General features: G+C 50.1%; 1 protein-coding gene across 2 annotated transcripts in view; it reads left to right on the top strand.

Annotated features, from left to right (window-relative positions):
- Positions 1-28: 28 nt before the first annotated feature.
- Positions 29-13,803, top strand: part of TPCN1 (two pore segment channel 1) — a 54,324-nt gene continuing 40,549 nt past the window's right edge. The window contains exons 1-2 of one of the 2 annotated variants that reach the window (XM_074321567.1): positions 29-200; positions 2,692-2,934. In XM_074321567.1, coding sequence (XP_074177668.1) covers positions 2,817-2,934 — 118 coding nt within the window. In that variant the 5' untranslated portion in view covers positions 29-200; positions 2,692-2,816. The remainder of the gene's footprint in view (positions 201-2,691; positions 2,935-13,803) is intronic. The other variant, XM_074321565.1, reaches the window with a different exon arrangement.

Raw genomic sequence — 13,803 nt, 5'->3', positions numbered from 1 at the left:
AATGAGGCGGGGCCGAGGAGGTTGAGGGGACAGTGGGCGGTGGATGGGAGAGCTGGCGCAGCTGCCGTGGTGGCAGAAGCTGGAGTGGCGGCGGCGGCGGCTGCAACAGCTCCCGGCTCGGGGCTTTGGCGGCGGCGCCGGCAGGCTGGGCTGCACGGTGCCGAGCCCGGCGCGCGGTCCGGTTTGCTGGGGCGGCGCGTGTAAGAATCCGAGGGGTGCAAGGGATAGCTTGACGGAGGGGGCAGGGGTCAGGGGTCAGAGGGCGCGAAGTAAAGGGTCGCGGCTGGGTACTTGGGTGTGGGAGGCGGTCAGGGCGGGCCCAGAGGGACAGCGAGGAAGTCATCGCGCGCTTCTCTCCCTCCAGCCCAAGCCGGGGTTTTGCACCCTCTCTGTTCTTCCCCGGCTTCCTGGGGCGACCCCCACGCGGGGGCCCACACCAGGGCTGGGAGCACGTGGAGCTGGAGCGCGCACTCCTCTTGTATTCACCCTCCTTCCTCAACTGCTCGTCGCCCTGGTGCCCTCGGACGACCCCGAAAGAGACTCGTTCCCCGTCAGGCTGCCCGAGTGGACAGGCTGCTGGCCCTTTCCTGGGACTTGTCCCCAGTGGTCACCCATCCTTTTTGGGTCCTCTATAGAACGGAAGCAAAGCCCGTGGAAGGAGCACTGATCTAGCACTCAGGAGCCCTGCACTCGGTGACCTTGGGCAGGTCCTTTACCCCCCTCGGGCCTCACTTGTCCCTCTAAAATGATGGGTTGAATAAATTCAGATTATGGAACTGGTTCTGGGCGGAGGCATAGGATAATGGTTAAGTGGAGGTGAAGCAGGGGGATCCCTAAATTCAGACTGCCTAGGTTGAAATCTGGCTCTACCACTTCCCTGCTGTTTACTTATGAGACAGGTTAACTGCTCTATGCCTCAGTTTCCTCATCTGTGAAGTGGGGGTTTCTCAGCAGCACTATTGACATTGAGTCACTTATTTCTTTGTTGCTGAGGGTCTCACCTGCTAATTATAGGATGTTTAGTGGCATTCCTGGCCTCTATCTTCTAACGCCCCCACCCCCCAAATTGTGACAATCAAAAATGTCTCCATACAGTGCTAGTGCCCCCTGGGGGGTGGGAGGCAAAATAACCCCAGCTTAGAGCCAGAGAGCTAAGATAATACATGCAAGCAAACAGTCATATATTATTAAACAGTTAAAATCCACTAGCTACTATGATAATAATAAGATTAATAAAGCTTGATGAGTTGAAAAGGAGAGTAGATGCTCCTGCCTTCAAAGTAAATACAGGACAATGGCAAAATGTTGATCTTTGTCAAAGATGAGTAGTAGGTACAAGGAAGTTCATTTATATAGTCTCTCTACTTTTGAGTATGTTTGAAAATATCTGTGGTGAAAAAGTTAAACCCCAAAAATAAAACCTATAATTCTTAAGACAGCCAAATGGTAGTGTTTCATTTGAGATTTCCTCTTCTGTCTCTCCACTACTGAGATTTAAAAGCAAAAGAAATCCCCAGATCTGGAGAAAACAACAACAAAAATCTCACAGGAAGTTTGCTGGGAAGAGAGCTGCAGGCTTAGTTAGTAGAACAGTGCTCACTTTTGCTGCCTCGTTTTAAAAAGATATTGTCACACAGGAACCATTATTCTAATGGTTCGTGAAAGAAGTAAATGGTGGGGTTGTCATTCAGTGGGTTAGTCTGGAGGCAAAGTTGAGTGAGCCCAGAAGGCCACAGCTTGAGGAAGCAACCTGCTGTTGTTTTCAAGTTCAAAGGTCTGCCGTCAGATCTGCTGAGTCTTTGCTTTTCTCTTGGTCCTCCCCAGCGGAAATGGGATTGTGTATAAATAGGAACTGTAACAGGCTAGTTCTGAGTGTTTTAAATTGGGAGCTCAGGATGAGTGCTTTTGCTGTGTGACTCTGGACATCATTTAAAAAAATACTCTAGTCTTCCCTTTCCTCCTGCTAAACCTAAATCACGGAGACTAAGGCCTATATAAGAATGCTGTGGGCCAGTATAGGTGGCCTGACATCCTAACTCTTTGCAGGTCATTGATATTTAGGTGCTGCCTAAATACCAGGTTTGGGACTTGGAGAAATTGTAGTGTCGTGGCTAGGAGCACAGGGAGTCAGATTGCAAAGTTTAAAAGTTTGGTTTTCTAGTTGTGGGTTCTTGGGGAAGTTACTTAACCTCTCTGAGCCTAAAGTCTCCCCCTCTATAATGGAGACTAATAATCCTACCTATTAGGAAGTTTCAGTCATCTTTATTTAAAAATTGCTAGAACAGTCCCTGGTGCGTCGTAAGCACTCACTGAGTATTAACTACTATTATTTTAATGGTTGTATATTTTTTAAAGTCTTTAAAAAACGCGTACACAAAGAATGACAAAAAAGGGTGGCGGTGGAACATATTAGTCATTATCTCAATCTCCAGACATAATTACCGTTAACTTTTCAGTACTTGTTCTTGCAGAGGTTAGTTTCCTCATTTTTTAATGCTATTATACTGCAATACTTTTCTTTTTTTTTTTTAGATATAATTCACACTATATAATCCACCCATTTTAAAGGGTACAATTCAGTGGTTTTTAGTCTATTTGCAAGATTAAGCAACCATTGCCTCTATCTAATTCCAGAACATTTTAATGTTGTATTTTAATAACTGTCTTTCTTTTTTATCCCCCAAACCCTAGAAGATGCCTCAAATGGAGGAGTTTCTGAGAAGCATTTCTGGGCCAGTGGCTTTGAAAGGGAGCTCAAAGCAGAGGCTATTTACAGCTCTAGACATCGCATCCTGAGGACTGCAGGAGAGGAGAATATGGCCATGGCCATGAGTTTAGATGACGACGTTCCCCTCATCCTGACCTTGGATGAATGTGGGGGTGCCCCACTGGCTCCCTCCAACGGCCTGGGCCAAGAGGAGCTGCCTAGCAGAAGTAAGACGGTAGGGTGGGCTGAGGGTGGAGAGCGGGGTTGGGGAGCAACTTCAGGCTGTGAGTTGTGGGCTTGGTGGTCTAATGGTAAAAGCTTGTACACGAATGCCTGACCTTGCATTTGACCTCCAAGATCGGACACAGAAACTACTGGGAGATTCTGGGGTCCTAATCCTATACCCCCAACTTAGGGATATTTCCAGGGGCCCGCACCCCCCTTAGCGCCTTGCCTCCCTTGTATCTTCAGGCGCCTTGGTTTTGCCCGTGGATGCTTGTTGGGGACCTATGCACACCTGCTCCTTGGCTAGCTTCCCTGCCCCCATTCCTTGTTAAAAAAAGAAACAGATTTCAACACCAGCCTCCATCTGTCCCAATCTGAAACCGTTGGCAGAAATGCAGGGGTGACTGCTTCTCCACACTGGGGCTCTAGCTGTGGGTCTTACCTTGTCCAGGACAGGGGGGAAGGCGATAAGCATTTGTCGTGATCTATTGATTTGAGGGTTTGGGGTTTTGCTTTGTCTTCCTCTAAACCATAGCCTCGCACAAAGTGAACCCAAGAGAGGGCGTGAGCTTTAAATTTTTTAAAGTTTAAGTGTGTTTCTGGCAGAATGAGAGGTCTTAAAAACCTTTCTGGGTCTTGTCCCAAAGCCATTTGCTTCATTTGCTCAGGCCTTGGGTCCAGGGGAGGCTTAAAATAACCTGCCTTTTACAGAGGGTCCTATGACATTTAGGGACTAACGCTTGAGGGTCTCCTTAGCAGATAGGTGTTTCTCCTGCCAGCCGTGCCCCGGAGCCAGGACCGAGGGGCATCGCTCTTCTCTAGGTCGCAAGTGAAGATTCTTGGATTCAGGGAACAATAAGCCTGGCCCTCCCATCTCCTTTGTCCAGGGAGAACAGAGTTGTGTTGTGGAGCTCAGTAGCCTCTCCTTGGAAGTGATGAAGTGTTCCTGTGGGTGGGAGTGCAGTGGGAGGTCTGGCTCCCTATAAACCTGCTTCAGCATGTTCACCACACCATCTAAGGTGGCAGAACTGGGTGGCCCACAAAGGTCAGAATGTAAATAAGATTTTTCCCTAAGAGCTGCGCGGGGCTGAGAAAGCAGTGACTCTGGTTTCAGGTACACTTCTTAATGCCCAAGCTGAGTATTAGGCTGTTTCTTATCCTTTAACTAAGATCCTTTTGCAAGGTAGGCAGAATTAGCAGGGCTTTACAGAGGAGGAGACAGTGAGTCAGAGAGGTTAAGTAACTTGCCTGAGGTCACAGAGCCAGCCGGTGGTAGAGTACAGATTTGAACCCAGGACTGTGTGAGTCCAAAGTTCCTTCCCCTCCTCCCTTTTATCCTCTCCTCCTGCTCCTCCCACTCCTTTTCCTCCTCCTCCATTTTTCTTCATAAGCCCTTCATAAATGTGAGCACTGGTTCTTAGCGTTTACATATATTATCTCATCATATAATCTCAAGATAGAGTTATTGTCATTATTCGTATTTTACAGAGGCAGAAACAGCCTCAGAGAGGTTAAGTAACTTGTCCAAGGTTACACAACTAGTAAGCAGCAATGCTTACCTGGTCTTTCCTCTCACGTTACTGTGGAAGGTGCTTTGGGGAAAGGGGTATAAATGAATGTGACAGTCTCAGTTTCAGAGTAGGACACCCCCTAGTGAGAGGGGCGGTCTGTCCATGGCCAACAAAGGAATAGACTGTAAGGGACGCTGGCTGACATACTAAGGGTGTGGATCATTCTGGAAATAGCCTCAAGATTCTAAATTGGAACCCTAATCATTGTTGTGTTTGCCTCTTTTAAGTCCTTCCAAAGTATCAGAGCTGATGGCAGGGTGTCCAGCTCTCCTGTGGGATCAAAGTGAGAAGAGCAGCCTAGTTCTGTGTCAAGCTCAGGCTTTGAACTGACGACAGACTTGATGAGTAGGATATAAGCCAAAAAGAGTCAAACTAACCTTGGATAGGCTGCTAGGGGGACTGTCCTTATCTTGGCAAAATTGGTGGCTGATTTTGGTTTGTTTCTTAAGAAACACCAAATACAAAACTGACAGGGTCCAGGGAAAGTGTGCTTTTTGCACAGTATGTTGGTTGCCTCAGTGTCCTCTCTCAGGCCCTTTGCTAAAACCTCTCAGAATGAGTGGGTACAAGGCAGCACGCCTGGCTGGGATAACAGTGTGGCCTCTCTCAGGAAAGAAGAGATTTCACAGGAGGCCTCCCTCCCTTAGTAAACACCTTTGTTATTTCATGCTCGGATTTTGGCGTTGACCTACCCAACATCCCCCTTCCCTGTTGTCTGAGCATTCCATCGAAAACCTAAATCTGACCTGGTCATTTCCCCACTTTGAAACTCCCTGGGACTTTCTGGTCCCGTACAGGATGAAGACAAGCTCTGTAGGCCGAATGGGCCTACATATATTATCTTACATAGGTTCTCACATGTTCTCGTGCCGTCTTACCTGGCGGGTCCCGTTTCCTGCCTCCGTTCACAGTGTCACACTGCTTCCGGTTCTGTGAATTCCCCCAGGCACTCTTAAACTTCTCTGCCTTGCTGATCGCTCAGTCTGGAATGTCTCTCCCAGCCTCTTGTTTGCTCAGGAGCTTCAGTTCTGTCTTGAGAACCTTGCTGCCAATCTCATCTCTTTGAAGCCTTCACAAACCTCCCCTTCCTGACAGGGCTAATTACTGCCCTTTTCATTCTTTGGGATCTTGATTAGGCCTCCACTCTGACAAGGAGCTGACAGTGTGGTAATTACTTATTTAACCATCTGATCACCAGCGAGGCTCTGCGTTCCATTCATCTCTGTATCACCTAGCTCCACTGATACACTCAACAGGTCATGGTCACAAGAAACCTGGGTGGGTTTCCGGAGCCTTGTAGCTCATGGAAGTAGCTGTCTGAGGGTCCTAGTCGGAGGTGGGTAGCGTCCCCTCCTGCCTCTTCTCCTAACCAGTGGTTTGAGTCTCATTTCTCCCAACAGAGCTGATGGTCCTGGAAGCTGCCCTTGTTGTCCCCAGTCTGTGGCTGACATAAGCCCTTGAGGTAGTACGGAGTTGGCAGGACGCCGACGGAGGTCTTCAGCACAGTTGGCAGTTCCCTGGGCACGGACCCCGGAGAACAAAGCAGGCTTTCTAAGGGCGTGAGCCTGATCGAGCCTGGGCCTCCACCTTGACCCAGCAGCTGTCACCAGTGCCTTCCTCTGGCACTGGGACTACACATTCCTTGTCTTACTTAGTCTGCGTGGGCCGCCATGACACAATACCACAGACCGGGGCGCTTCCACAACAGCAATTTAGGATCTCACAGCTCTGGAGGCTGGACGTCCAAGATCAAGGTGTCAGTAGGTTTGGTTTCTTCTGAGGCCTCTCTCCTTGGCTGGCAACGGCCGCCGTCTCACTGTTTCCTCATGTTCATCCCTCAGTCTGCGAGCCTGTGTCTTAATCTCTTCTTCTAAGGACACTAGTCGGATTGGATTGGGGCCCACCCATAGGACCTCATTTTGCCTTGATTTCCTCTCTAGAGGTCCTGTCTCCAAATACAGCCACATTCTGGGGTCCTGGGACTTCATAGGAACACTAAGGGGACACAATTCAGCCTGTAACACTCCTGCCCTTTGCTCAGATGCAGGTACCCGGGAACCTGTGCTGCCTATGACCTTTGACCCTATCTCAGGATGACCTATGCTGGGGTATTATCCCAGCAGGAAACAGAAGGGTTTGGATTTTTTTGTTTGTTTTCCCCTTATATGGGCGAGGATGGATTTTATTCAAGACTCAGATGCCCCTGGGCTATCAAGTGGCTGCCGAAATGCTAATGAATGAATGACTCACAGGCACAAGATGTCAGGTTGATAAAGGAGGCAGGTATGAGCAGAGGTATTTAAAGCCTGGAAATTAGGAATAACCTTGAACACAGTGGGGCTGGCCTTTGACAGTGCAGTTTAAAGAGAGCCCAGGGTCTGCCAGGGCATGGGGCAGCGGTCTAGGCCACCACCAGACAGTCTGGACGTTGCAGGCAATACAAGGGGTTTTCCAGGGAATTCCGGTCACACTCAGCTTTTGCCTTCTCGTTGTGTTTAAACCAACAGCTGCCTAAGAAGGGCCTGTACTATATGCCTTCTCTGGGTCAGAAGGGATTGGCGGCAAGGAAAGTGGCGGAGGCTTGAGCAGGGCACTTAGTCTCACGGGTTACTTTGGTACTGGTGGTTCATGCAGGTGACAAGGCCTCAGGTAATAGAGCAGCAGAGGACCTCTCCCTCCTTGACCCTGATACCTGGCACACCATTGGGAGTTACCTGGGACCCCGTGTGGTATCTAGCAATGTGGAGGGTCCCTGTCCCCTTGTAGGGGGTCAACATGTGGCACTCTGGCTTCCTTTCCAGAGTATTCTCACAGCCAGAGCCACTTGGCCTCAGGCTCAGTCAGGGTAGGCCAGAGCTCCCAGCCTTAGGGCAGGTGTAGCCAGGATGAGCTGGGAAAGAAAGAGCAGTGTGGCTGTATCCCCAGAGGTGATCAAGCCCAAGGTGGGCTCAATGGCATAAATCTGTGTCTGCGGTTCTTTCTCTAAGTATCCCCAGCATCCTTGCCTAAGAGTGAAGCCTAAGAGACTTGCACAGCTTTTGTCACTTGTGATACCCTGGGTGGTAAAGTAGTTAAGCCCGTGGGCTCAGGAGTCGGCAAGGACTCCCATCCTAGCTGAGTACAGGGCTCAGCTTCTCCTAGCCTCAGCCTCCTCACCTGTACAGTGGGATCACGATAGCATCCTCCAGGACAGCCTTTGGGAGGATTTCGTGAGGTCACATGTGACATGCCCATGGTAAGTGCTCGGCCAGTCATAGGTGGTATTGTCATGGCCAGAGACTGGGCTTCTTCTTTGGAATATCATGACACACGAGCAGGAGTCCTGAACCTCGGCCAAGATCCAAATCCTCTTTGCCTCACTCCTGGCACAGCAGGTGGCCACCACCAAGCCGGGAAGCGGAGGCAGCATGGCAGCTGGAGACCAAACAGCAATTAGCTTTTCATAGCCTCCCAGGGAGCGTGGGCATTTGGCTCCGCTGGAGTCATTCCCCTGGCTTTCTTAGGGCCTCGCCAAGGCAGAACGCCGGGTGTCACCAGGCCAGCAGAGGCACCAATTAAAATGAGCAAGCACCCGACATGCTGGGTTCCAGCCTCGTAACCGAGACTTGAAGCCTTTTACTTCCTCGGCCCTCTGCCTCTTCATGGGGTATCCTGTCTGTTGCCTCAGGGCCCCCTGCCATGAAATACCATCTCTCCCCTTCCACACTCAGAAAGCTGCCGCATCGAAATGGCAGTCGTGGCAGCTGGGTGCAGGCTGGAGCGCCTGCTGCACTGCTCTTTACCCATCGCCGTAGGGATGTCTAAATTCACATTTGCTGTGAGAGTGCTTCATGAGCCAGAACAGTCAGTTTCTCAGCCTCCAGGTTGGGGAGGGAATGTGGGAAGGTTCTGGTAGCTTGCAGCAGTGTGCCTCTGGTGACTTCTGGTTGCAGCGCCCTCCCTGGGGCTGCCTCCAATTAGAGCACAGTGGCCCAGGAAGAGGAAGCCCCTGCTCTTTAGAGGAAGCACCAAGGGACCAAGCCCCGGAGGGATGTTGGGCCCAAGACCACCCCATCCCACCTTTGCGCTCCAGAAGCCCATGGGACAGCTCTTCATTCTCATCCCTTTGCTGGGTGATTTCCCGACTCTTTCCCTCCTCTCCCCACCAGGCCAAGCTGAGGAAGGTCACATACAATAAAAATAACGGCTGTGTCCGAGGCGCTTTCGTGTGCCATCTGTCTCACAGTCCTCCCAGCAGACCTGTGCAGTCCGTGCTTTCAGTATCCTCGTCTGACAAAGAGGAAACCGAGCCTCTGGGAGGTTGGAGTTTACCTGAGCTCATGCAGCCAGGAAGTGCCAGTGGCAGCATTGAACTCGTATCTTCTGGCTCCAGAATTCAGACTCTTACGTGATGTGCCACCTGCCAGGAAGTAAAGCTCCATGGAAGAGGTAGAATGTTAGGTGAATTTCTTTTCCAAGAGACAGCTGTTTCTATCTTCATCTTTTCTTTTTCTTTTTTAATTAAACTTTCATTCCCTACAAGGCGTGTTATTCTACATTGGCATTTCCTCCCTAAAACTCCCTGTCATATTGTAAAAATAGCACCACTGATGTGGTTTCATTGTACAAGCGGTATTGGACTGTCAGTTTTAAAGAAAGCAGAAGATAAGAGTAAGTGGGGGAAAACAACAACAACAACAACAAAAACAGACCACAAAGAACGGCCATGACGTTACCCAGCTGTGAAGGCTACAACTTTCTCCTCAGTGGTGCACTTCCCCAGCTTTTCCTCAAATGCTCAGGCATTTGGCTAAATTTTACATCATGGTGGTTGAAACAAGACGCGGCTGGCATGGGGAATTCGCAGGAGTCAAGATTTTGGAATGGGGAAGGAAGGACAAAGGAGGACCAGCCTTGGATCGGGGCATGAGACTCCCAAGGCCAGCTGGGGTTGCTGAGAGGGCGACCCCGAGGTCACTGGTTCCTGGGGGTGGGTGACCCCACATGAGGATTTACCGGGACGATGTCCTAGGACTGAATAATTAGTTTAGGCTATTGGTGCTTGGGTTGCCTTTCACACTGTTTTCTGTTAGAGGTTCTTATCTGGTTATAAAAATGTGCAGGCCTTCCTCTGTGCAGACCACTTCGGAGGGTCTGGTTCCCCTGAAGTGACCTTGGAGCAAGGAGCTGAGAGCTCGGCCTCCCGTGGGCCCAGTGAGCCCGGGACACGCCGGGGAGTGTGCATGTTTCAGGGGAGCCTGCTGCTTCAGTCTGGCCATTCGTGACCATGTGGGGTCTCGGGCTGATTGTTACCACATTTTCCAATATTTCAGAAGTCAAAACCTCCACTTTGAATCAGAAGTCTTCTGATTTTTAAATATTGGCAGCTAATTCACGTTTCTTCAGCACAGCCAGTGAGTGCTGTCAACGCACTGCCCCTTTAAGATCTCTGATCTAAAACCTACCAGTTCAGGCTTAGTTTTCTGTTAGAACAAACCCCTTCAAAATAAGGAAACAGTCCAAAACCAAACAACCATCTCCCCATCGCCCGGGAGGTGCTCTTCACCTTTGGGTGGCATTGAGTGGCATTCCGAACTGGCTGGGGGAACGTCCTCTCTGCCTCTGGGTGTTGTGCCTAGAGTCAGAGACCTGATTCCACCCACCTGTGGAGTTGAGGCTGGAGCTACCGTATTTCCCTGAAAATAAGACCTACCCCGAAAATAAGCCCCAGTTAAGATCGTCAGCCAGACGGACGCATTTAGTACATCATGACGATGTTCCAGAAGATGACTATGTTTGAATACATGTAGATTGTTGTATATGAAAAAATAAGACATCCCCTGAAAATATGCTCAAATGTGTCTTTTGGAGCAAAAATTAATATAAGACCCGGTCTTTTTGGGGAAATACTATATAAGACAGGGTCTTATTTTCGGGGAAATGTGGTAGAAGGTAGAAGCTGAGTCAGACTGGTGAGGACGAGGGCACAGAACAGGTAGGTGCATGTCCCATGAACTCCTTCATCTTCCTTTCCTGTTTATTCTCTCCTTCCTTTATGTTGTAGTTCGTGGGATTGTCTCTCTGCTGGAGGGCCCGTTTCCCATTTTTCCTTCTTACCTGCATCCTATCCAACTTGACCGCCATTTTCTCTTCTTAGCTGTGTGACCCAAGCTGCCTGGGACTTTTTCTAGCTTTGACTTTGAGATGTGTAATAAAGATTCGAGCAGGTGTTAGAAGTTAAAAAAAAAAAAAAAGGAATAGTTTAATAGCTAGTCTTCGTCTTCTAGTTCTTTTTTTAATCATTGCCTTCTTGTCAACTGGAAAATGAACTGTTTTTAAACTGGCTGGCACTTATTAGTTCCCATTTCTTAAACACTTAGAGCAACTGCTGTGGAGGTTACAAGAAATGTAGCAGATGTGGTTATGGCTGGGGAAAGATCCATGGTCTGGTTGGCAGTGAGACAAATGGGTATGTGACATGCTGTTTTTGTGGCATTTGTTATAATTGTGGAGGGATTTAGAGGAGGGGAGAGTAGGATGGGCAGGGCGTTGGAGTGGCTTCCCGAGGAAGTGGGACACGGGGCAGGACATGGCATCAATCTGCCCGATTCAGGGATGGAGAAGCAGCAGGAAAGGCTTTAGAGAGACTATACTTGAGTATGCTGAGTCTTTAAAGTGAAGTCGAGCTGGAAGTGAGAGGCCAGCCCGAGGAAAGGAGCAGAGGTGTGGAGGCATCAGAGCAGGTGGGCGGGTGTGTCCGGTGCTTGGGTTGGAGGCGGGGCAGGAGAGGTTGGATCCAGATCTTGGAGGGTCTCCCTCTCCACCCCCAGGGCTATGCGGGGGAGTGATGAGGTCCCATTTCAGGGGAATGTCTCAAATTCACTCAGGCTGCCCTGTAAAGAGTGGTTGGAAGTAGTGGCCCGGGGGCATGGTCACACCTGTTGTTTGGCCTGAGCAGTGTTTTAAGCAGGTGTTTTGCGTGGTGCCAGCATTGAGCACTTAGCCCCTGTGGTCTCACATCCCCCAGCTTTCCACGCTTGATACCTGCTGGTGTTTGACTTTGTAGCCCTTGGAGAAAATTCAGACGGTACAGCACGGTGGGCTTAGCACTGTGGCAGGAGGCGAGAGAGCAAATGGCAAGGAAGGCTCAACTGAGGAGTAGCACGTCAGCCTATGGACACGTGGCATTTCAGGAGAGGAGGAGGTTGGGGTGCTGGGGAGAGGGGCGAAGTGGCGTGGGGCTTTGAGCCTCCCTGTGCAGGCCAGAGCTATCTGCCGGGGTCCTGTTGGTTTTGGGGTGTGGTGTAGAGCGTGTGCTCTTGGGTCAGACCAGCTGAGTTTGAAAACAGCTCTGCCATCCAGTGCTGTAGGGCCTTAGGCACTTGACGTGACCTCCCTAGGCTTTGGTTTCCTCATCTGTAAAGGAAACGAATGCCAGTGCTACCTGAGAGGGCTGTTCTGAGGTTCAACCAAACAGCGTCCCTCACACAGTGAGCCTTCGGTGGATGGCAGCCGTTATTACGGGGGTAGCGGTCAGAGCAGGCAGACCCAGCTTGTGGAGAGCCCAGAGTGCCAGTAGAGGAGCCCGGACTTGTCTGAGTGGCGCATGGCTGTTACCTTCGTTTGGGCCAGAAAGCAACAGTGATGGCAGAGCCTCTGCCCTCTGCCATCTTGCCAAGTCTGGATGCGGCCTCCGGCCTCCGTGATAGCTTCCCTTCGAGAGCCTGGTGTGGGTCAGCCCTGAGTAGGGATGACTTTTCTCCCTGGAGATTAGGAGGTGGGTGAGAGGCTACTCCCAGGCTGTTTTCGTAGTGGCCAGAGCCAGGTTTGGCATTTTTCTCTCCTGTGTCATCTCCCTGACCAGGCTCTGAACTTCCCCAGGGCCAGCTGTCTGCACAGCCTTGAAGCTCAGTGCAGTTCCTGCCTCACCCGAAGCACTCAAGGAAACACCTGGGCAATACTGACCGATAAGGGCTTCCGCGGCTCACCTGGCCTGGGTGGAGGAGGGTGCCTCTTAGAAAGACCAGGAGCTGTATCTGTCAAGGAGAAAGTAGTTAAAGAAAAGCAGAGGGTGGAGTGAATAGAGTTTGCTGTGCCCTGGCCTCACCCCACCATGCCTTTTCCTAGTCTCACCATGCCAGCTCTTAGGATCAGAAAGGACCCACTCTCCTGCTTTCCAAAGGCCTGGCTTCTAACTGTACCTGGCAGATAAGCTTCTGCTTTGTCCCAGCGCTCTGACACAACCCCCTGAACAATCCATTCAGCCCAGGGTTGGTCAGGAACTTCTCCGTCTGCTCAGCCAGGAAGCATAGATCTAACCTCTCCTCCGCAATAAAGCCTTCATGCCTGTTTCCCCTCAGTGGAGAAAGGAGCGTTGGATTCTTTCCTCATCCCCACCTTTCATGTATGGCGGCATTGGCCTCTCGGAATACAACTGGGATATTTGAATTACAAAGTGAAAAAAACAATTTTTTTTGTATCTCGTTCCCTGTGTATTTTTATTATAGAAGCAAGCAAGAGCGTACTATTACAGCAGCATATTTATTTACTTTATTTACTTTTTTATTTTAAAATGTATTGTTATTATTTTTAAAGATTTGTATTAAAATATAGCTGACACAAAATTCCATGAATTTCAGGTACACACCATAGTTCAACATTTACAGACCTAAAGAAATGGTCACCATGATAAATGCAGCACCAATCTGACGCCGGCTCACGCTGTCACAATATTATTATATTTACTTTTTTAAAGGCATGAGTTAGGGGCTTCATTTTTCCATGGAAGACTCACCTGTGTTTGGGGAGTCTCCGAGGTGAAGATTCGGGGGCTCCAGCCTGCATTTGGAACACTTGTAAATTCCTGCTCTGAGTGGTCTGTGGGTTCCTCCACCCCTGCTCCCTGGCCCGGTGGAGAATCCAGTAGCTGCCAATCGGTGTCCTTTGTGTCACCTTACAGTATTAGTCTTCCCCACAGCCAGGCTTGTTACTCTCTTATTAGAAGCAGTAAACAACGAACTGTGATCGGAAAGGATGTGTGCGACCATGTTTATCAAGGTGGTTGGTCCTCATAGCTCCTATGAAGTAATGGGATTTCTCCCCATTTGTCAGATGTGCAATGTAAGGCGTGGGGAGGGAAGTAACCTGCATGGGCAGACAGTGGAGCAGTGGGGCTCATTGGTTCAGCCACTGGTGGGTCGCCGCGTGCCAGCCAGGCCCCCGGGCAGGCGAGTGTGGGGCATACCGTAGTCACAGAGCCCTGCCACCTCTGTTCTCAGGCCTTACCCAGAGGGAGCATTTCTTCGCCCAGGCTGTAGTGGC

Source organism: Rhinolophus sinicus, linkage group LG16 (genome assembly GCF_036562045.2).
Source record: "Rhinolophus sinicus isolate RSC01 linkage group LG16, ASM3656204v1, whole genome shotgun sequence".
Taxonomy (NCBI): domain Eukaryota; kingdom Metazoa; phylum Chordata; class Mammalia; order Chiroptera; family Rhinolophidae; genus Rhinolophus; species Rhinolophus sinicus.
The sequence above is the reverse complement of the archived record's forward strand: the minus strand, read 5'-3'. Positions and strand labels throughout refer to the sequence as shown.